Source organism: Camelus bactrianus, chromosome 2 (genome assembly GCF_048773025.1).
Source record: "Camelus bactrianus isolate YW-2024 breed Bactrian camel chromosome 2, ASM4877302v1, whole genome shotgun sequence".
In the NCBI taxonomy this organism is placed as follows: Eukaryota; Metazoa; Chordata; class Mammalia; order Artiodactyla; family Camelidae; genus Camelus; species Camelus bactrianus.
This window is the reverse complement of record NC_133540.1, coordinates 25,544,258-25,568,232: the sequence shown is the minus strand read 5'-3', so window position 1 is coordinate 25,568,232 and position 23,975 is coordinate 25,544,258. Positions and strand designations below refer to the sequence as shown.

At 37.6% G+C, this 23,975-nt stretch overlaps 1 protein-coding gene across 3 annotated transcripts in view; it reads left to right on the top strand.

Annotated features, from left to right (window-relative positions):
- RBM46 (RNA binding motif protein 46) overlaps positions 1-2,686 on the top strand; it is a 43,566-nt gene extending 40,880 nt beyond the window's left edge. For 2 of the 3 annotated variants that reach the window (XM_074377018.1, XM_074377014.1), the window contains one exon: positions 668-1,447. In XM_074377018.1, coding sequence (XP_074233119.1) covers positions 668-678 — 11 coding nt within the window. In that variant the 3' untranslated portion in view covers positions 679-1,447. Of the gene's footprint in view, positions 1-667; positions 1,448-1,726 lie in introns of those variants that run through there. The other variant, XM_010968535.3, reaches the window with a different exon arrangement.
- The last annotated feature ends 21,289 nt before the right edge of the window (positions 2,687-23,975 follow it).

Genomic DNA, 23,975 nt, shown 5'->3' with positions numbered 1-23,975 from the left:
ACTTTTTTTTGGGGGGAGGGGGAGTTGATTAGGTTTCCTTTAGTGTATTTTTAAACTGAAGGTTTACAGGAGGAGAATATCAGAAATACAAATTTTCAGACCTAATAAGCACTCTGCCGGTAGTCAGTTGTCTATCTTCTTTGTGAAATCTTCCTCAAAGGTCTCTCTTATCCATGTTTCATGAATAAGCTGCGTTAGCTCTTGAGGGGATAGAAACCTAAAGTAAAAGTCACTTCTCTGAAAGCTACGTTTCCCCACCTCCAGAAGTAACTATTTAAAGATCTGCTCTTCTAAATAATGTTGTCTATGAGCACACTATTAAAATCTGAAGAGCTGGTTGTATCATGTATATATGGCTGATAAAGAATCGACTGTATTTGTGCGATAATCTTTAGAAGGAGAGAATCCTTGATTTATCCTACTTTGGATATTAGAAAGGCAAATGGTATCAAAGTAATTCCTTACCCATTTCAAAATACTGAAAATATTTTGAACTGGATGCCTTAAATGTATTTATGTCTTCTTGGAAAAAAGCTGCTTTTAATTAATCTTATCGTACCATTAATACAAATAAAAAGGTTAAAAATTATTTTAATTGGTTTTACAATGCTAGAAATTAAACCTATATTTAACTGATTTTTAATTTTTCCATTTTTTTCTTAACTAGGTCCTTTCTGATGTTGCTTGAGCTTATTCTCCTGCAGTTGATCTCATTCCTGTTGGCTTAATATTAAGTCCATGACAACACTAAGTTAACGCTCACGTTTTAGGCCTCATTTATAGTACCAGGGAAATACAGAAAAAATTTTACCTGTACATTAGATGACTTAATTTCTTCCACTCCTAGAAACACCATAAGTTATATAAATAATCATTTTATAGTCATTTTCACACCCTTGGCTTACTCTACACTAAAGAACATAGTGAGTTTTTGGAAAGTACAGGATTTACAAATTTGGCCTTTAATACTCACACACATCCATAAACATAATTAGTGAAGCAAGAAATTATTGGTACAGAAGATGAATGTTTATTGTGGAACAGTAATATTTAAAATATTGTTTTTAAAAATTTGGTTTAATTTTGGGTTTCCTATACTATAAATTGATAATGGTTTCTTGAAGTTTATTTTATAAAACTGACTTACTTTACTGTTTTAAGGTACCAATAGGATTCTAATGTTAAATTGGTTTGTTGAATTGTATAAATGTTTATGTTAGTATTTAAATAATGAAATATTAGACAGTTTTTTTCAATCCAGGGGTGAATTTTTCTGCTGGTTTTATACCTAATGCAGTTTCAAAAAAGAAGCAAATATGAATTCACTGTTTTTCATCTTTTCTTCATGGATGACCCCTTAGTGTCAGTACCAAATCTGAAAAGAGCTTCGTTGTGGATGGAAATCAGAGGCTCTCTTTCTCAGTGATCATAAAAAGACACAAAACAATTAATAGATATCTAAGAAATAGATACCTAAGAATGCATTTTAATAAGATCTCTGAAGCACTGTGTCAGTGAGAGAAATGTCATGCTGACCGATGAGAATACCACGATTTGCAACACAGTGAATGCTGAAACAGCCTCTGCCAGCAATACAGTATTATCAGGATTTTGAATGTTAGAACATTATGTTGAACTGTGATTATAGTTTTAATGCTTTGTCTATTTGAATTAAATTTGTAAGCATAAAGATGTGCAGCATAATTGTTCATGTATTTATTTACAGACTACAATTTCCGTCGCAGCTCAGTAAATAGTCTTTCCCCCGTTAGTGCTACCCTCTCTTCTGGGACTCCCAGCGTGCTTCCTTATACTTCAAGGCCTTGTTCTTATCCGAGCTATCCCTTGTCACCACCAGTGTCACTTGCTAATGGCAGCCATGTTGGACAGCGACTATATATCTCCAATCAGGCCTCATTCTTCTGAAGAAAAATATTGTAAACAGGAGTATGAAAGTTTCTTTGTAAAGCATGCAAATTAAAATACTGTTTCATTTTAGAATCGGGTTTGCACATTTGGTTTTAAAATGATAATTACATATTTATTTCAACATAGTAAACATCAGTCACAATTCAGAAAAACCTACAGTTGTAAAACTTGTACAAATGCTATGTTTAAAAAGTTACTCAGTGATTTTTCTTGATAAAGGTGTAACAAATGGCTATTCTTAAAATTCTGGGATTTTGAATACTTCTGATTCCTGAGTGGGTAATAGAACCCAGAAGTTTATGTTGAATTTTTGCATGATAACTTTGCTAAATAGCATTTCACAAATATTAAAGCACTTGCAGACAGTGGTTACACTAGATTTGATTACCAAGGATCACTATCTGTATTAGAGTTTAGAACAATCATATAACCAGAAGCATCTAACTATTATGTAGAAAGGAATGAAGGGCAAAAAGATTAAGATGCAAATTTTATGCAATACTGAAGAAAAAGCAATCTACCATTGTGGTCCTTGAAAATAACTATAAATATTTTTGTTAATTATTTGTTATAGAATAAATTGTAATTTTGCTGTTAATGTATTTGAGGTTTTTATAGTTACGCTTCATTTGTTTTTGATATTCACTGTATAGTTTGAGCAATAAGTGTTAAGTTTTTTAATGTTGAAATCATGTGTTGTTTAATTTTTGTACTTGAATTCAAATTCTTTGACATTAAATATGTGATGCTTCTAATATGCATATGTTTTATTTTTGTTTATTTGTATGCACAAAAAAAATTAGCTCTCACAGTTGCCTTGACTTTCTAGGGATAATTTCCCTTACTTGGTATCCATTACAGACTCTGTGTCTTCATTGGGACCAAAGCAAAGGATACTGCAGAGAGAAAAATAAGTTTTGGGAAGCAGTAAAAAATCCTTTTCAGGATATTAATGAACCCAGTGACATTTCCCCCTTTTTCTTATGAATAGTTAATGAATCCAGGTCATTTTGACTGTTTAATAGTTTAGTGTCCATCTATAATAAATTTCTAATGATGGTTTACATAATTGATAGAGCAAAAAATTGTCCACTGTTAGATACCAGACATTAACTTTGTTTATTGTATAGCTGTATGGGACAGAGAATTTTTCATAAATAGAATATGAAATGATTGCAAATATTTTTTTCAACTAAAGCTTTTTCTAGCAAGAAGTTATTGGGGAGTAATTAAATGTCTCTTTTTTTTCCCATCCTGTAAAGAAGGCTCAGTCCATCTGACAATATGCATTACTTACCTGTCTAGGTTGCTGCCTAATTTAAATGAGCATAGACGCTGCACTTAACTAGCATTACTTCTTTTCTGACACCTGATTTTGCATTTTAATTACTGTGACTCACAGGTTCATATCACTCCTTCAGCAAACATACAGTGAGTGTGTGTCAGCTGCTGTGGAAATAGCCTTGGGATGCAGAGGTGACTCGGATTCCAAACCCGAAGAAAAACAGATTAATTTTAGTTTTTCATGGAAATGTTTGGAATGGCCCAAATCATATTTACAAGTTCCCACATAACTTTTTCACTTAAAACTATACAGTTAACCCTTGAGCAATATGAGGTTTAACTGTGCACACCCACTTATACATGAATTTTTTTCAGTAAACCCATACTGTAGTCGTACGCTATCCAGGGCTGGCTGAATCCGCCAGTATGGAACAGTGGATATGAGAATTTCAACTACGTGGAGGGTGGGTACCCCTAATCCCAGCGTTCTTCAAGGTTCAGCTGTATATCTCAGACAATTCAGAGAGCTTACCAACCACAGAGTGCATTTGGAGATAGATAGTTAACATGGGAAATGTATAAGCTTTGGCCTCAGGTTTGGTTATCACTTCTGCCAAGTAACAGCTCTTTTAACTTGTACACAGTTTTTAATCTCTGAGCCATACTTTCACTCTGTAAAATCATGATATAAATAAATCTTAACAATGTTAAAGATAAAATGCTTGCAAAGTAGAGGACTCAAATGGTAGCTGATATTCTTTAGGTATAACTATATAAAGCATATAGTATTTATTTGTATTAGTTTTTCGTTTCTTCTGTCCCCTTCAACCAGAAATAAATCATATCAAGCAATGTCCCTTTTCTGTGATGTTGTGGCTGAGCAGTTAATTTTGTTCATACTGCATATGATACTTCACTTGGCTTGTGAACATACCTGCTAATTATTTGCTGCTTTACTCTTCGTATAGGCTGTATAATAAGAGATGGATCACAAGCCATTATTGGTAAGTTTCTTAGCTATATGGTATAGCTAATTGGGCAGGGAAACACTTCTAATGACAGCCCTTTGTCAAATTGTTTGCGCAACTTTGTGCAAGGGACTATGGCTGAGATGTGGTATATGTTCTGCTAAGTAGACCTGATCCATCTTGCATAAAATCCCTTGTAAACATAAAGATCAGAAAGTTTAACCTTGCCTCTCTTTTCTAGTTTTTGTTTTACAATATTGGAGTGTGAAAGATTTCCCTAACTGTGACTCAAAATCTAGGAGCCATAGTAGAAAAAGTTTGGTAAGTTCGATTTAAAAAGGAAGGCCTGCATGGCGAGAATACAATTAGGTTGTGTCAAAAGAAATGATAAACTTGAACAGTAACTGCGAATCGTTTCACAAAGGGCTAATCTTTCAAGATATCGATAAAAAGATCATCCACTCGAGAAAAATGGATAAAATGTATGAAGGCAGATGACAGATGTCCAGCCCTTAAACATAGAAAGATGCTTTATCTTACCCATAAGGGAAATGCAAGGTAAAAGCTCAGATTTGTAGCCATTTGAAAGGTTCATAAGTCATTGGGAAGCATTGAAGGAAATGGGCATTCTCATGCATTGCTGGTAGGATTATAAATTGATATAATTCATACAGAAAGCTGGCAACTACCGTCCAAAGTTACAAATACTTAACTCATTTGACCCAGCAGTCCTACTTCTGGGATATACTTGCATTTGTGTGCCAAGTGATAGATATAAAAAATATATTCATTGAAATACTGTTTGTAACCCAAATACTCATCATTAGGGGATTGATTAAATACAATAATACATTTATTGGTGCATAGTAAGAAGTTGTACAAAAGAGTAAGAACAGTCTTTATTCCTAACATAGAGATAAGTGAAAAAGAGCAAGGTTCAGAAGTATATGTGTAAGATACTATGATGTGTTTTGGGTGAAGAGGTAAAAAACTTGTGCGTGCTTATATTTGCACACCAAAATGTGGAAGGATAAGGAAAACTAAATGATTATGAAGAAAGCATGTGAGATCACACTTTAAAAAATCTCTTTTCTCAGTGCAGTGAAAGCATTAATCTGTCATCTATCTAAATTTGTTTTTAGGTAAAAAGACATATAAGTGTTCTCAGAAACAAAATGAAGATCTCTCGTGGACCCTAATCTGAAGAAAAACACATTTGGAAAAGCTATACTGATCTATTTACTCAGTGACCAGAAGTTAATGGGTTTTAAGTAGGGAACTAGGGCAAAATAGACCCATGTGGTAAATACAGCAATGCGAGCTGCTATGTACTTCATCAGTTGTGATTCAGCGGGTCCAGTGTACTGGAAATGTGTCACCACTTGTGTGTGTGGCACATAAAACCTCTGATCAGAAAAACAGCTAAGACCTCGGAGATCTGGGACAAAGCCATATTCTCTTAGGCAAATAATTCTCCTGAAATACAGCTCTTAGTGAGTGATTAGGGTTAGTAGAGACTGACCCTCATTAACTGAGTGTCGCTTCATTGCCAAGTGCGTGTTCAGCAGCACCGCTGTCAAGTGGAAACGGCATGAGGCAGTCTAAAGGACTCTCCGAGCCAAGCTGCTGTCCTTGCTCACTTGTATTCTAGGGGATTCCTAAAGTCAGTTGGCTAAGGGGAAAAGAATTGAAACCTAGTATCCTAAGAATAATGGAACTCACCAAAAACCAAATCTCTTTACACATACCCTGGAAACTACAGAACAATATCAAGCAAATAGAGCCATACACGATCCACATTTTTAGCATAACTAAAGAACTACAGTTTGCAAATTATCTGTAAGTTAAGATATAGATATCAAATTCCAGAAGAGTTTTTAAATTATTATCAAGGTCAGTTTTACATATAACATTGTATTAGTTGCAGGTGTGTAACATAATGATTTGATATTTATGTATATTGTGAAATGATCACCACAATAAGTCTTAACACCCATCATCACACATCGTTATAATTTTTTCTTGTCATGAGAACTTTTAAGATCTATTCTCTTAGCAACTTTCAAATGCACAATACAGTATTATTAACTATCATCACCATGCACACATCTCATGATTGATTTATTTTATGGCTGGAAGTTTGTATTTTTTCACCCCCTTTTTATCCATTTCACCAATTCTCAGCCTCCATCTATTTGATTTTTGTATCTATGAGTTCCGATTTTTTGTTTAGTTTTTTGCTTTTAGATTCCATGCACGAGTTCATATAGTATTTACCTTTCTCTGTCTAACTTACTTCTCTTAGCATAATGCCCTTAAGGTTCATGTTGTCAGAAATGGCAAGATTTTCTTCTTTTTTATAGCTGAATAATTTGCCATTGTATGTGTGTGTCTCTCTCACACACACACACACACACACATTTTCTTACACATTTTTCCATTATTGGACACAGGTTATTTTCACATCTTAGCTTTCCTGGCTTTTTAAATAATGCTACAGTGAACATGGGGTACGGATATCTTTTCAAGATGGTGATTTTATTTCCTTTAGATAAACATCCAGAAGTGGCATTTCTGGATCATATGGTAGTTCTATTTTTAGTTCTATGAGGAACCTCTATACTGTTTTGTGTAGTGGCTGCAGCAATCTACATTCCCACCAGTGATGCTCAAGTGTTCCCTTTCCTCCACATCCTCATCCACACGTGTTATTTCTTGTCTTTTTGATAATAGCTGTTCTAACAGGCATGAGGTGATAGCTTCTTGTGGGTTTGATTTGCATTCCTCTGATGATTAGTGATATTGAGCATCTTTTCATGTGCTTGTGACCATATGTATGTCTTCTTCGGAAAAGTGTCTGTTCAAATCTTCTGCCAATTTTAAACTGGATTGTTTGTTTTTATTGAATTGTGTGAGATCTTTATATATTTTGGATATTGATCCCTTATCAGATATATGATTGTAAATACTTTCTCCCATTTGGTAGACTGCCTTTTCACTTTGTTGATGGTTTCCTTAGCTGTGCAGAAACTTTTTAATTTGATGTATCCCCACTTGTTTATTTGTGCTTCTGTTGCCTTTGCTTTTAGTGTCAAATCTAAAAGCTCATCACCAAGATCAATGTCAAGGAGCTTACTGCGTATGTTTCCTTCTAGGATTTTTATAGTTTCAGGTCTTAAGTTCAAGTCTGTAATTAATTTTGAGTTAGTTTTTGTGGATAGTAGATGGGGTGTGGAAACAGCAGACCAGGCTCCTGCCCCAGTGAGGTCATTGTTAAGGCTGAGCACCTGGCCTCTGTTTTTAGCTGACAAAACAAAAGTGACCTAGAGGTTGCACAGACTAAAACATGAGCTGGAGAAGTTGAGGGGTTCGTGGTGAAGTGCAAAGCATGCATGGTTAGAGCTGTGGGGTTGCGGATGAGTGTGGGGAGCAGAGAGGATGGTCAGCACATGTTTGCTGTGTGTGGTGGGGCAGTAGTGGTCCTGCACAGCGCAGTGGTTAAGAGAGGGGTGAGGCTATCTCAGCCTTCAGCACCTTTTTCCTGCCTCGCCTTACTGCCAAAATTCTACCCGTTAAGGCTCAACTCAGATACCACTTTCTCCAAAAGCCCTTCCTGATTCCAAGTTTGGACTCGATGTCTCTCCTCAGTTCATTGTTGGCATGTCTGTTTTACTGCTTAACCCTTCCGATTGGTTTGGAGCCCGCTGTGAACACGCCAGTCTCCACTTGTAAGCGGGAATCACCTGATAGTTTTGCGTCTTCCATTGAGGAGCACAGCCCCTAATGCATAGAAAGTGCCCAAGAATTTATTGATTTAGTTGGAAAGTGACTCACATCCTATGCTGAAGCATCGGTGTGGTTAGTGGTAGACTTGAGAGCAGGCTCGGGGTCCCTCTTAGCGCGTTGTAGAGCACTTGCTAAGCACATTTTGCAAGGTCTGCTGTGATTGCCTTTTCCTCCTGGCCTTGATTTTCTGTGTTTAATTTTTATCTTACCTGATTGTAATAAATCTAGTTTTCATAAATTTTCTCAACCTTCATGGAATAAGGCAAAATACAAATAAATTTTGAAAAAAGTCTACTTACGATAAATAATGAATATGCACAACTTTCCTATTAAATGTGCCACACTGTGAAAAGGGGCCATCATAAAGGCAAATGATTGCTCCTAGATTCTCCAAGTGGTAGGACTAGGCTCTCAGTGTTTCGAATGGGTCTTGAGAAATCTTCAGAAGAAAAGGAAGCCTGCTATATATGTTTTGAAGTTTGCTAACCTGTAGGGATGGTGTGATCAGCATTTTATAGAACTCTTCTCTCATTTTTGTGCCTGCTTAAGTTTCTGAACAGGTCGTCTTGAGACTTGTTCTTGGAGCGATGGATGGGGCAAAAGCCAATGAATCCAGTATAGATAAGCGATTAAGGAAATAAACTCAACTGATTTCTGTAACGGGTAAAACTAAAGTCAATCCAAGTGAAAGGACTAGATATTTAAGAAGGTTCAAGTTTGCATATAAATTTAGTGAAATTACAGGGCTCTAGTGGGCATAAACAATTTCACTGAACTGACCTTTAACATGTGTTTCTTTTATACATCTTCTTAAGCTGAATTTTTAATTCAGGAAAGCAGAAGAAATCTTGACAGTTGGTCTGAAATGGCAAACCAACCGCCATTTTTCATCGCCGTGAGTGAAGCTTTAGTTACCTAGTATAATTACTAATTATGTCAATTCAAGCGGATGCTTGGCTTCAGAGAAAGCAGTGCTCTCAGCAGCCCATGTTAGTGCATACACAACTTCAAAAATTGGTTCTATGGTGTGTTTTTTTAAAGTAAAATCTGCTTTGGTGAATGTCTCACTCTTCAAAACATTTAACTTGTAAATATATAGCTGCACTGGCTTTCTCTTTACTGAAGGTATGTGTATAAGCAGATCTCCACGGTGTGTATAAAATGTGACAATAAAGTCATGAAGGATTATTGTAAACAATAGTTGTATTTGGATCTACTGTAGGGGCCATACAAGAAAAATTGATCTCATTATTTTGGTCACTTCTCATTTATAGCCTCAAACATTCAAGTTTGTTCAACTCATCCATCCCATTACTTCCAAATAACTTCTAGATTTTTCAGGAATTCCATCCATCATCAGTGGATTAATGCCATTGCTGGGACTACCTTGAAGGCTGGATCTGTTTCTGACTCATCTTATTGAATAACATGTTGTCTGGTTTATGGCAGATGCTCAACAAGTGAAAAACTGCATCTGAAGACATTCCTCAGGAATTCCTAAACTACTTCAGTGCAGAGAACTTGTCTCCAATTTCTGAGATGTCGTATAGCTCAGTACTTATGGCCCACAACTGAATATCATACATAAGAAACCACATTCCATTTTGAGCTGGAAATGAAAACTCATTTATAGAAGTATTTCTACAACATGTGGAAAATTTAGGTGGAAATGAGTCAGAGTCAAAACAATATAATACCCAAACTTTTCAGTACTATAGTAATTTTTACTGTTCCATGTTCTTTAAAATGCATTATTTTATTTTGCATAATTCATATTGCATTGTCCTCTTAACAATCATGTAAGTCAAACAAAAAAGTTCAGGCACAGAAGGATCTAGGCTTTATGATAAAGACTAAAGTTAATGTAATTTATGGGGTGCTCAATAAAAAAATGAACATAACACTATATAAGAAAGAATATTTGGAATGAGGAAAGAAATCACGATAAATAACAAACTTAAAATGATAAATACCATAATCATCCACAAAATCTAGAAGAATAACTTTTTATTAATAAGCTACCTGACACATATCTGTAGGACATTTTTCCCGTATTTCTGGCAGTATAATCTTTGTCTATTTATATGACAATATTTAATGTAATTTTCTAGAGATATCAGAAAGGTAATTCAATCTTTCTTTTAGCTTGTTTGATTATTGTTTTTTATGATTGATAGTTGGGAAGCATAAAATATGTGACTTCACACCCAGTTGCATTTGTACTTTGCAGACTGCTACAAGATTGTGCCCTAAAATCCAAGAATTCTGACAAATTCTATTTTGCATGATTCTTTTTTTATGCTTTTTAAATTGAAGTATAGTCAGTTTACAGTAGTGTGTCAGTTTCCCACCCCTTCCCTCCCCCCGGTAACCGTAAGTTTGTTTTCTATGTCTGTGTGTCTGTTTCTGTTTTGTAAATAAGTTTGTTTGTCTTTTTTTTTTTAAGAGAACTGCATGATTCTTAACATAAAAATATTTATGGCTCATTGATAAGTCTATACATTGGATTATAGAATATATTCCTAAAATAATACTATATTTTTATACGAACTAGAGCCATTTAAATAGTTATTCTGGAAATTATACATGAATTAAATATTACAGACTTCACATCACGTAAAGATACAGAATTTGACTATTTGACTTCTTAGTTCTAAAGAAGTTTAAGATAGCCCTTATTGATGCATACAGGGCACCTTTATGAAACATATTTTAAATAGATGAGAAAATGAGGTAAATGAAGACAAGGTTATGGAGAAGCCAAATAAGATTGAGAAGTGACTATAAACAAGGATAATATACTAATAATCTAGGCTGAGGACACATGAATGCTGTATTAGCTGAGCAATTTCCTTAACCCCTCTGGTCTTTGTTTTCTTATCTGTAAAATGAGGACATTAGTGATATCTACCTCTAGAGTTCTTGTGGGTGGACTGAATCACTTACATGTAAGGTCCTTAGCACATAATTAGTACTTCATAGAACTGGCAATATTATTACTTAGATTACGAGCTTCAAACATTATTAAGGTTTATTACTGATTACTCCTTAAAATAATGATCAGCCGGTTTTTTACAGTGTAGTTTGTTCTGCTGTAATGTTTGAGGTTCTGCAGAGCAGTAGAACCAGAACAACCTACTACAGTGATCATTTTCCTTTGTGCTGTGGTAATAACCATGTGTATCTGTTTGAAATCAGCTAGAGGATTTGAGTTAGTTTGAAGCTGAATTTTGTTCTCTATCCACCAAATACTTTAAAATATACTCTTTAGTGGTTACCTGCATTCAGAAGTCAAATTTCAGAGACAAGGGAGGAGGCAGAGAGAGGCACAGAGGGAAAATGTGTGTCAGTGACTGGCTTATTCACTATTGTCACGGACGACTATTATTTGTCTTATGGTTTATTATTTCCTAGGATCTCTGACAACGTCTAATGTAAAGTATAGGCCCTCAATAAATATTTGTTAGGCTTGAATTTAGTGGTTGAGAATGTAAAACAAGAAAATGCTTGAACAGTTGTTCCGGTTTAAAAAAAAATCTATTTCTAGCCATCTTTTCCCAGACAGTTGAACACTTTATTAGCTTCTAATGCAGATACCGAAATAGGAAATTTCACAATTAATTTTTTAAACTCATTTTATGGACTGATAATAAACTGCCTCTTCCAAAAGCTGTTTACGCTATGGGAGTAGAGGAGGCAAATCAAGAATAGGTACATTTCTGCCAGTTGCCCTGCCACTCCCAGACCATCTTCATCTACTTGGTCACAACTGGATCGCTGGCAGATCTGCTTTCCAGTTGGCAGGAAAGAATAAAGGGCCAAAGTCCCAGAAAGGCAGTTTGTGTATAAAAAGGAGATACCTGGAAGTTGTCCACTTTCCTTCCCCTCACTTCATCCCGTGGCCCACACTAAGTCCGTGGCCACGTCTGGCTGCAAAGGAGATGCAGAATTGCCATCCTTTACTGGGCAGCCATGTGCAAGGGAAGGGGAAAGCACAGATTTTGAAGGTTAGTATAGTCTGTCACATTGGGTATGACCATTTTAAGCAGCATCAGTGATTTTTGAACTAGAATTTCTCAAAATGCTATGAGACTTTTTCTCTTCTTTAGGTAGTAAAGCTTTAGCATATTAAAAAAAAAATTCTCAAGTGAATGCCAACATAGATCTGAGCATCTCTGTGGGAACAGAGACAGACTGCTATGTAAGAAAGAAATAAATCATTTCCATTCAACTGTCTGTATTGGGATACTTTTGTTAGAATAGTTTAGTGTTTACCTTAAGAAATTCAGAAATTGGTACCCGGGGACAGTGTCCCGTCATAACAAAAAATGATAATGTGTTGCGTACTAGTGGGAAAGTGGCTGGTGATGAGAAAGATACTGCAGGCTGGAATGCCCTTGAACATTTGTCATCATGTAATAAAACCTTTGGTAAAATGGTCTATTTAAAAAAAAAAAATAAAGTCTTTTAGCAAACTAGGAATAGAAGGTAGCATTCTTATTCTCTAAAATAACTAATGCTCACGTCACACTTGGTGAAATGCTGAATTCTTTCCTTTGTGATCAAGCAAAGGACAAGCATGTTTACTACCACCACTTGCACCCCACACTTGACTCAAGGCTCCGGTGAGTTCGATAGGGCTAGAAAAAGAAATAAAAGGTACAAGGATTAGAAGGAAGAAACACAGCTGGTATTATTCACAGTCTTGCGAGAGTTTGCAAAGACAACCTACGTACATTGAATTGTACAAAGTTACCATTCATGAAAGCATCAAAAATATGAAGCACTTTGGAATAAATCCAGCAAAATAAGTGCCAGGCTTCTACAAGTACTCTTAAGATACTTTTATTGAAAGAATCCTATATAAATGGAGAACTAAGTATTGTTCATAAAATGGAAGACCAAGTATTGTTCATGACAATTCATTTGGCGAGTCAGTGCCATTGGAATCAAAGTCGGTGCTTTGTGTGTGACTTGGCAAGCTCAGTCTAAGATTTATACAGTATACAGAAGGCCAGGCTTGTCCTGAAGGAGAGCAGGTTGGAAGGATTTGCTCACTAGCTGTCAAAAACTTTTTGACAGTCTAGTAACTAAGGCAGCTTGATATTGGTGTAAAGATAGATGAGCCAGTGGAATGCACTAGAGAGCCCAGAATCACATGCACACGTGTACGGGTACTTGATATGTGACAGAGGCAGATCAGGGAAGAAGAAATTTTTTATTATTTACTAAATAATAAATAAATGATGCTGAGACAATTCAGTATCCATGTGAAAAAATATAAAACTTGATCCTACTTCATCTCATTCATAAGAAAACAATTCCAAGTAGAGTAACTCTTTCCATATGATTCCAGGAGGCAAACTTTAAACACTGAAATATCTCTGAAACTAGAATGTTTTCACAATCAATGACATATCATAGTTTACTGAGCAATAGTCTTTCTTCTTTGTGTGTTGAAAAAATCATTGGTGGGTCTTATATTTGATGAGGATTTAGGTTCAGTGGAATACGGTGTAACAGTTGGGGTTTGGTCAGGAAAATAAGAGTCAAAATTCCAAGAATAAAACATTTTAATACAGGGAGTTAGAAGCTTCCACAACCAGTGGAATGGCTAAGGGAGTGAAGAGCAGGGAAGTTGTCACTGCCAACCTTACCCATCAGTGCTTGAGAGCTCACCTGTAGGCGGCTGTAAACCTCAGGACCCTCCAAGAAGTTATTGATCACTCCCTCAGCCTGAAGCATCTCAGAAAACCACAAGCAGTGATCTCAGATACCTAGAGTACCCAACTGCTTAATTTGAAGATGTGCTTTCCTATGACCCTCTGAGGCTCTTACCCAAGTATTATAAGTATTATAAGAAAGGGATACGCTTAAGCTAAAATTTGGTTTCGATTGTGTGTTATGTGTATACTGGGAAGAATGTAAATAGCATATCTAACTTGCTTCCTAACTGATACATTTCTGGGCCTGAGGAGCCACTCTGGACCAGATGGGGAAGCTGCTAATTACTCAGGGATCCTGAATTTTGAGCTGGCTGCAGAAACTGGATGGGACTTTGAATATTTTCCCTTGGGAGAAGGGCGGTGTGTTGTATGTGTAGGTAAAATGATGTGTAGGATACTTGGGTGGACAGATGAGCAGACTATAGCCAACTGCAAGTTGCCTCTTTCTTCCCGGATATGTTGTAATCTAGGTAGAGAGAACATCTCCCAGTCTTCCTTGCAGCTAGGTGTGGCCATGTGACTAACATTGGACCAGGGAGCCATGAGGAGAAGTGATATAATCAACTCATATCCCGTCTCCAGACCAAGGACCAGTCACTTTGTTCAGGCATCAGTTCTTTTATTCTTGCAGGAACTGGAATAAAGACGTGCCACGGACCTGGCTATGACCATGAAGACAAGGATGATGAGACCTGACTATGACCATGAAGACGAGGATGATGCTTTGGGCATGGCCAAGCACAAGGTACCAGGTACGTGGGTCTCAGAATGTCCATGTGGGAAGAAAGGCCCTGCCAGCCTAGAACAGCTAGACAACAATGGGATAAAGGAGTGAGTAATAATCTAGCTTATTTAAGCCATTTTATGTTGAGGTCTCTTTGATCCACATCATACTGAACTTATAACCTGACAAATACTTACAATGAATGTGACTTAAAGTAATATTTGTAGTTATTTTACCAAGCAATAAACTGATCATTTTAAAATGAGCAAATCCAAAGCCTTATATACCTGAAATTTTCCCATTGCCCTAGGTTTTATAGAAATTTCTCTAATCCTGTGTTCCCTAAACTCCCAACAGAAGATTGACTCAGAAATGTGAATTTTTTTTCACAGTATATCTTTACAAACAAGGCCAGGGATATTGTAGAAGCTCAATAAACATTCTCTGATTGACTAAAGGTGATGCATATGGACCAAATAAGGTGGTGTTTCAAAAGAATATGTATTTTTATTTCCATGGAAAGAAAGATAACACTCTTCTTCAGTTTGGGGTAAAAGTGTTAGTTTTGGCCTGGGGTTTGAAATTCCTGACTGAAGCCATTCTTCTAAGCCATAAGTGGCTTGTTTCTACACTGTTGCATGTTGGATTCTATTCTTTCTGCCATAAAGCAGTCTGTGGCCATCATGTCCTTTTATAACATCAGATAATCCTGAAATCTGTTTGCAGATCAGAATTTTGTCTGTGATGTCTCCCATCATTTATTTTAGTTTTCCTGAGGTGTTTTGTCTTAATTGTAACTGTTTTAGTGGCTGTCATCACATTCTTCAGCTTACTTCTCAAGTCTTCTTTCAATGAACACTTTTCTGATCATTCCGTTTAAAATAGCACCCCCCTCACCTCTACCTACCTAATCACCTCTACCTACCTAATCACCTCTACCTCTATTTTCCATTGTATTTACGTCTTCTAACATGCTCTGTGATTTACTTATTGCATTTGTCTATTTGTTTATTGTTTATCTCTTCCCACTAGAATAGAAGGTTCATTCAGGTAGGGAATTTTGTCTGTTTAACTCACTGATGTGTTTTTAGTACCTAGAGTAGGAACACAGTAGATACTGGTTAAATAAATGAACAATCACCACTTTATTAAAGAATAATTTGATTAAATTCTAGTTAGACAAACAACTGAACAATCTGTCTGATACAAGAAGCCCTAAAAGTATGTTCTATTTCAAAACTTGAATATATATTTTCAGGAAAGATATTGAAACAGCAAAATGAATGAAGTTGGATTTCTTTTCTGCTCCCCTGTATGAATTGTTACTCATTCTGGCTGAGAAAAAACAAAACAAAACAGTCATTTGCAAGGTTGATCATAGTCTTTCAGCCTATACTTTTCCCACACAATGTGTCTGCCATCTGAGCATGTTACCCCACATTTCTGTTAAGTTAATAACAGAAGAGTTTTGCACCCCCGCACTTTGTCGATGCCGTACAGCTGCAGCCAGTTGCTTCTGGGAGGGCCAGTGTCACCTCTAAGTGATGAAACCTCCATATCAGGGATTGTTGCATTGTCACCAGGCCTAGGGGGTAATTCAGTCCTGCAAATTAATTTAAGTTCCACCTATAGTCAGGCATGTTGCAGGGAAAGGGAGAGAGGGGGCCAAGAAGTAACCATAATTATTGCCTGGATGGTAGGGAGTCATGCCCGTTCCCAGTAACCCTTGGGTGCAACGTGGTGCTGTCTTACTTTACATCCCTACACCCACTCCCTCATTTATACCCTCATCTCCTTATACGACCAGCCCACGTTTATTCACCATTTACTAGTGCCAGGTACTGTTACAAGCACTTTACATTATCTTAATTTTTTTTATAATAAACCCTCCTCAGCAATCTGATGAATTAGATATTTTAATCATCCCTATTTTACGGGGGAAGAAACTGAGGTGTGGAGACAGTTTGCCCAAGTTCACACGGCCTGAGTATGTGGCAGGGTTGGCATTCACCCCAGGGGTCCTCCTCAACCCATGCTCTCCAATGCTACCTTAGTGTGAGATGATGATTCGAGTCTCTGGTTCAAAGGTTCCCCAATGCTTGTTGAATTTACGCCTCTTGGCAGTCAGCACTTTCCGTACTCTGGCCCTCCATTGGCTCTGCCAACATTTACTCTGTTTCACTGAAGGATTTATTGCTGTTTGCCTGCTGTGTCAGTGGTGACTTACTTTTTAAACCCTTCATCGGGGGCAGTGTGGTATGGAGGAGTGTGTTAATTAGTTTTAATCCACATGGGCGTTGGGGAGTTGCCCGAGGTGGGAATACACACCCCAGGGGTGGTGGTGTGGCATTTAGTCAAAACGACTCTCTCAGAGGAGAGAGCTCCTATGAACTCTTCAACTATTTTAGCTCTAATCAATACTAGATGCTTTGCTGATTGGCAAAGTGAAGGTTAGAAATTAGTCTTTGCTGGTGAATTTAATGGTTCTCAAGACATGTCGGTTGGCCAGAAATATGGATGAGAGTTTAAGATTCCAGAAGGCCCAGTAGTGTGTACCCTTTGTACTGAAAATTAAGAAAACTTCCCATTTCAGGACTCCAAAAAAAAAATTGACATTCTTCTCAGTGTGAGCTTGGGCCATCCATGTGAAGAAGTAAGTATGAAAAAGAAGTTAGTTGTGGGTATTTGTCTCTGAGGAAGTTCCACTAGCAGCTTTGAGGGGGAGAGCAACGGAAAATGGTAAAAGTCTTTGCCAAGTATCTGTAAGAAGGTGATACAAGTTTTTGGAAATGAACTGCCAATCAGATAATCTCCAGGGTGCCAAGGTCATGTACCCACCTATTGACCCTGTATCTCCACTTGGCCGTTTCATAGCTTGCTAAAACTTGGTATATTGAGTGGAATTCTTGATTTTTTCTCATCTCAAATCTGCTCCTCCTCAGTAAGTGACCCCACCATTCACTCAGTTGTTAGGCCAAAACCCCCTGCACGTATCCCCCACATGGGACTGTAAGCATTCCAAATGGTCATTCCTCATCACGGCCACTGCTTCTCCCCAGACCCAAGTCAGCATCTGAACATAGCCTCCTAACTGCTTCTATTCCTACTTTCCCCTCAATCTATCTCAGTCCATCCTCTCTCCATACAACATTCAAGATGCTCTTTCAAAGCACTATGTAGACTACATACACTTGTTCAAATTTTTTAATGGTCTTTGGTTATTATTAGGGTAAGACAGACATTTATTACCTTGACCAAGATGGGGCCGTGCATAACCTTGTCTCTCCATGCTCCTCAAACTCCGTACCCTTAACTCTCCCTCTCACTCTTTCTGTGCCAGCTCCAGTGACCTCCTTCCTGGTCCTTGGACCCTCCACGTTTATACCTGATGGAAGGCTTTTACATTTGCTGTTCCCCTAGCCTGGAATTCCTCTCCTCCCAGATTGTTGCTTTGTGGATTCTTCTTGTCATTTAGACTGACTTTCTCTTTGACTTCCTTATTTATAATAACTATTGGCCAATCACTCTCCTTTCCATCACCCTTCTTAATTTTCTCCATAGTGTTGGTCACTATGAAACTGTTCTCTTTATTCATTTGCTGGCTTATTTTGTCTCCCTCAAGTAGAACACAAGCTTCATAAGAGCTGTGATGTTTTTCTGTACTGTTCTCTACCATACCTTGACATCTAGAACAGAATAGGGCATATAATGGATTCTCAGTAAATATTTATTAGATAATCTCAGCATAGGAGAAATAGGAAAAATGTATTGGTTCTGGGGTAATCATACAGTGATGTAAATAGATTATTTCACCATCATTGCATTGTACTCATAAACCAAATTATATGGTTTGATTTTATTTTTACATAGCCTTATCATACATGATAAATATTTTTAAAAATATGATAAGAGAAAATGTGGAAAGAGGAAAGGACATTTCAAATGCTTATTTCCCCTTTCTTCATTTTTTATAGTTAAATACTTAACAATTATTCTCTGGATTATTCATCTATAAAATAGGTGATTAATGTGGAAACTGTCTTACAGTTTTTTTATGGCAAAGTTGTACTTGACTGATCCACTGTTATTTGGCCCTCTGTATCTGCTGGTTCTGCATCCACCTACTGATTCAACCAACTGCAGATAGAAACTATTTGGAAAAAAGTTCCAGAAAGTTCCAAAAAGCAAAACTTGAATATGCTGCATGCCAGAAACTATTCATATAGCATTATGTGATGTTAGGTATTGTAAGTAATCTGGAGATTTAGTGCATGGATTTACTGGAGGATGCGCTTAGGTTACATGCAAATACTCTGCCATTTTTATATGTATAAGGACCTTGAGCACCTGTGGATTTTGGTATCTGCAGGGGTCCTGGAACCAGTCCCCCATGGATACCACGGGAAGACTATATTCTTCTTTTCAGAGGGCTATAAATCATCAAATCAAATCTAATGATAATGGAAGCCCTGGTTTAAAGCACACTTTTAAGAATATTCTAGTTAATTTAAGGGAACAGAAGAAGGTCACATAACATCCAGTAAACCTTTGACATTCAGCTGTGCTGCAGGTTCTGTAAATCAGTGTTACATTTCCCAAATAGGTCACTCTGACATCAATCGAAGAAAATTAAATTCAGTGGTAAGGTATCTATTAACGATTAAAAAAAAAATAAGTCCTTCCCAATTTTAGCAAGTGATGTTTTGGTTTACATTTCATGATTTCATAAATGTATAAAATTATTAAATGTCCTTATATTTAGAGTTCAGGTGATGTACTAAAGAAACTTAATCAAGGCTCTGATCAGTCATATGTTTGTGAAGCTGAGTTCCTTTTTGGCTGTGATTTTCCCATATGGAAGCTGTGGGGCAGAGGAGGGGGGCAGACAACAGCAAAAATCAGCCTTCATCTTGACCTGAGGATAAAATACATACAGCAGTAAGTATCATCCAAGGGAAATGAGTATGAAAAGTTCCCACGGGATTTCCGAGAAGGGAGATTGTGTTTCTTGCTGTGCGAAGGGAAAAGAATCTAAGAGACTAACAGGACAGGTGATTTGTAATTTGCTCCTAGGGAGATTGGGGAGGGAAGTTCCAGGTGCAAAGACGTATAGCCTTAGGTGTTTGCGAGGAAGGCGGGCTCTTTCAGGAGTGGACTCAGGCCAGACAGTAGAGGGACTTGATGACTGCAGAGAGGAGTTTAAATTTTGATAGTTTATGTGGGACGGGTAAAGGTGAGTGGCATGATGGAAAGTATGCTTTGGGAAGATGATTAGGGCAGCAGGAGGACAGAAGGAAAAATCTTTGGGGGTGGAATTGTTAGAAAGCTCTGTGATGGTCCAAGTGATGGACTGTGCAGGTAGAAATAATAGAGCACTGAGGGGCTGGAGAAGAGAGGAAAGACTTGAGATATGTGCAAAGGTTGAAGTCGAAGATGGGAAAACTAATTTGATGTGGAAAAGGAGAATCCGTTCAGTTTTAGCAATGTTGAATTTGAGGCCTCTGAACTACCCCTACGTGATGCTGTCTAATGGGCCGTTGCGATGATAGAATTCAGACCTGCCTGAAAGTTCAGAGATGGAATGGGGGTCTTTGTGTGTGTCTTGGGAGAGGGGTGATTCAAAAGTACTGGGGCATAAAATCTAGGTTCTTGGGGCTTCAGATTTAACCACAACAATTCTGCAAGTTGCTCCATCAAAATTTCAAAGATAAAGCCCTTCCAATGAAAAGACATGCAAAGCTCAAGTTTGGATCCCCTGTTTCTCTTTTTATTATTCTTTTTTTTATTAAAGTATAATCAGTTACAACGTGTCAATTTCTGCCCAATAGAGCCGCTATTTCTTGTGACTGCCTCATTGCCTCTACACTCTCTGAAAAGGGGACAGCAAAGCAAAAACACCAATGACTGGAAACAGTCCCAAAGCACATCTCTCCTGCAGGACAGAGACCATGTGACTTGAACTAGTGTGTGTGCCCACTGAGACAAAATGCAGAATTCAGATCATAGGATGGTGAATGTCAAAAGGGTTGAGAGAGCATCTGCTTAATCTCCACTATTTTATGATGAAAGAGACTGAGACCTACAGAGGGTAAGTGACTTGCTCACAGTCACAGACTTAGCTATTGACCTACGTGGGACTGCAAGACTCATTGGGTGTCTCTCAGTGCAGTGGGCTTTTTATTGTTTTGCAGTGAAAGAAAATGGGATCTATTACCACAGAGGAAGAAATCATATGTAATATGCTTGCTTTAATTTTTGCAGCCTTAATCTCTCTATTAAAACAAAAGCCAGGGTACAAATATGGGAGAGGTGTGCTGTAGTGTCAGCCTTTCACACAGTCCTCTCTATTAGAGAAAACAATAACGGCCATATGCCTTTAGTGAAAACCTGTAGATTTGATGATTCAGAGTAAAATGGGATTTTCCAAACCACTAACAGTGAAAAGAACCTCAAAAGCGTATGTATTCCTTTTGCTTCTACAGATGGCCTGGTACCACATGTATCTGATCAGGTAAAAGTTCTGTTTCTGCAGTCACCATCACTGTTCTGGCCAGAACTGAGGATAATGGGCAATTCTTCAAAGATTAGGGATTTTAGTTCAAATGGAGAGTTGTTCCTCGGTTTAGTAGATCTATCTGAGAAACCGGACTGAAAGTTTGTGCCAGGGAGCACAGTCAGCACCCAGGGAGGTAGGTAGGGAAGTTTCCCACCCACTCCTGCTCTCCGGGAGAGGTGGCTCAGGAGGCGTGCAGCTCTTAGCACCGCGTGCAATGTTTTCTGTGACAAACCTGCTATTTCTTCCCTCTGGTGACCAAAGACTGAGTTTTTAAAATTGAATTCACGTCCGTGTGACCCCCAAATCTTTGAGTATTATTAGACTTTGAGTCTCCTTCAAAGAGAGCATTAAACAAAACAAATTTTACCCTAGCCTTACTGCTCTCTCAACGTAATTATTAATAAGCTTAGAAATATTTTATTGGAATTTAGGTGGGAGATTCACATTCTAATTTTTTTCTCCTAAAGTCTTTTCTATATTTAAAAGTTCTCAAATACATTCTGCCTCTCAGGAGGACAAGCACAATAGATAATTTTTTAAAAAAACAGGTTAATTAAGATGAAAGTCACTCTTCTGGGTGTGCAATATAGGGATTTTAGTATATTCACAAATTTGTGCATCCATCATCACTAAAAAAATTCTAGAATATTTTTATTGCACCAAAAAGAAATCCTGTACCTGCTACCAGTCACTCCCTATTCCTCCCTCCCACCCCTGGCAACCGCTGAAGTATTTTCTGTCTTTATAATTTTGCCTGTTCTGGGACATCTCACATAAATAATATAGCATATGTGACCTTCTGTGTCTGGCTTCCTTTGCTTAGCGTGTTTCCAAGGTTTATCGATGTAGCATTTGTAACAACTTCATTTCTTTTTATAAAGAATAATATCCCATTGGGTGGATATATTCCATTTGGTTTATCCATTAATCAGTTGATGGACAATTTGTGCATTCTTACCTTTTGGCTGTAATAAATAATGCTGCTTTGAATACTCGCATACAAGTTTGTATGTATGTTTTCAATTCTCCACCTAGGAGTGGATTGCTTTTTAAAGGTACTGACCAGTCTTTGGCATAATTGATTTGCAGGGTAACCAAAAGTTGGTTGCAGATACTTTATTTCTAAAAGGAACATATGCTTTTATTTTATTACAAATGAAATCCATTTCCTTGAAATCTGTTTCAATGGCATTTAGTTCTTCTAAACAAGGTAAGTGTATTATGATGGACATGAGTGTAAAACTTCATATGTGGAAGTGACTCAAGTGTGTTGGTTTTTATAAGCTAAGAAGTTGAGAAAAAAATTAATTAAGTCCATAAACCATAGATGATTAAAATACTGATTACCAGCTATAATTTCTTTATCACAATTTCTCCTGGTTGAGTACTGTGATGGTTAATTTTATGTGTCACCTTGACTGGGTCATAGGTTGTCCAGGTTCCAGTCAAACATTTTTCTGGGTGTTTCTGTGAAGGTGTTTTAGGTTGAGATTAACATTTACGCTGGTTGTCTAAGTAAAGCAGATTACCCTCCCTAATGTGTGTGGGCCTCATCCAATCAGTTGAAGGCATGAAAAGAACAAGAATGCTGGCCTGCCCCCAGATAAGGGAGAATTCCTTGTGCCTGACTGCCTTTGAACCGGGATGTTACATTTTCCATGTGTTTGGACTCAGACTGAAGCAGTGGCTCTTCCTGGGCCTTGAGCCTGCCAGCCTTCAGAATGCAACTGCACCATCACCTCTCCTGGGTCTCCAGCTCACCAACTGGCCCTGCAGATCCTGGGACTTGACAGCCACCATAATCAAGTGACCAATTCCTTATAATAAATCTCTCTATATATACATGTATCTATAGCAATATTAACATCTCTAGAGACCTCTATCTATTCTTAATCTATATCTATATCTACATATATATGTGTCTATATATCCACAGAACTATTGGTTCTGCTTTCTGGAGAACGCTGACTAATATAAATCCCTAGATATCTTCCTCACCTACTTCCTTCTCATTGCCAGGGCCAGCAGAGGGTAGACACGGGGAGCAGAGAGTGGGATGTCCTCTCTTTGGCCTCCTGTTGTTTTTCTCTACTTTGTGGATCTTTGATTTTAACATGAGGAGGCCCAGGTGAGATGGAATTAATGTGTTGGCCAAAGAGTTTTGGAAAGAGAAGTTTAGCAGGGGGAGATGTTTCAAGCTACTGGGTGCCCACCTGCATAGAGAGTTGATTATCAGATTCTTATCTTTGTGTTTTATTTGTTAATTTCTCTGATAGATTTAACTTGTAGGTTTTGTACAGTTGCTAATTGTTTAATAATTAACTAATAATTGTTGATCATTTCATAATTATTTACCACATCATTTCAATGTCTAAAATTTAGATTAGGGATGAAAATAAAGCCATCACTGTATTCTGTCTGCCTTTAGGGTTTATTTCTTGTTAACACTTATCACCCCTTTTTACTGGGAGTAAAATGTTCCTGAGAGAATCCCAGGCAGAGGACACCCAGCTTTAGCTCTGCTGACCCCAAGACTTGTTTCCTTTCTTACTCTAAAAGATGACTCAGGCACTCTGGTCCTTAGTCTTCATCCTCTCAGGTTTGTTCTGCTTAACAAGTAAATATGTATGGGGCATCTACTATGCATTAGGCACAGAGCTAGGCTTTAAAAACTACCATCCTAGTAAGGGAGACAGACTTGTGAGCAAGGACAGTTCAGTAAATGTTGGCCAGTGCTCTGAGAGTTGCAAGCACAGACAGGTCCACTCATAACACTTGCAGGGCCTGGAATAAGAATGAAGCCCATATTCCACACGTCCAGAGATTTGAAAGTTGTAAATCTAACTAACAGACCATTGCTAAATGAGACATGTACTATCCTTCTCCCATGATAGATATGCCTGTATGGCCAGATTTGAATTTAGAATTATGGTTCCTTGGAGTTCCACATAGAAGCATGGCATTGAAGGAAAGCCAGTCCCTGACCTGCAGCCCAATCCCTT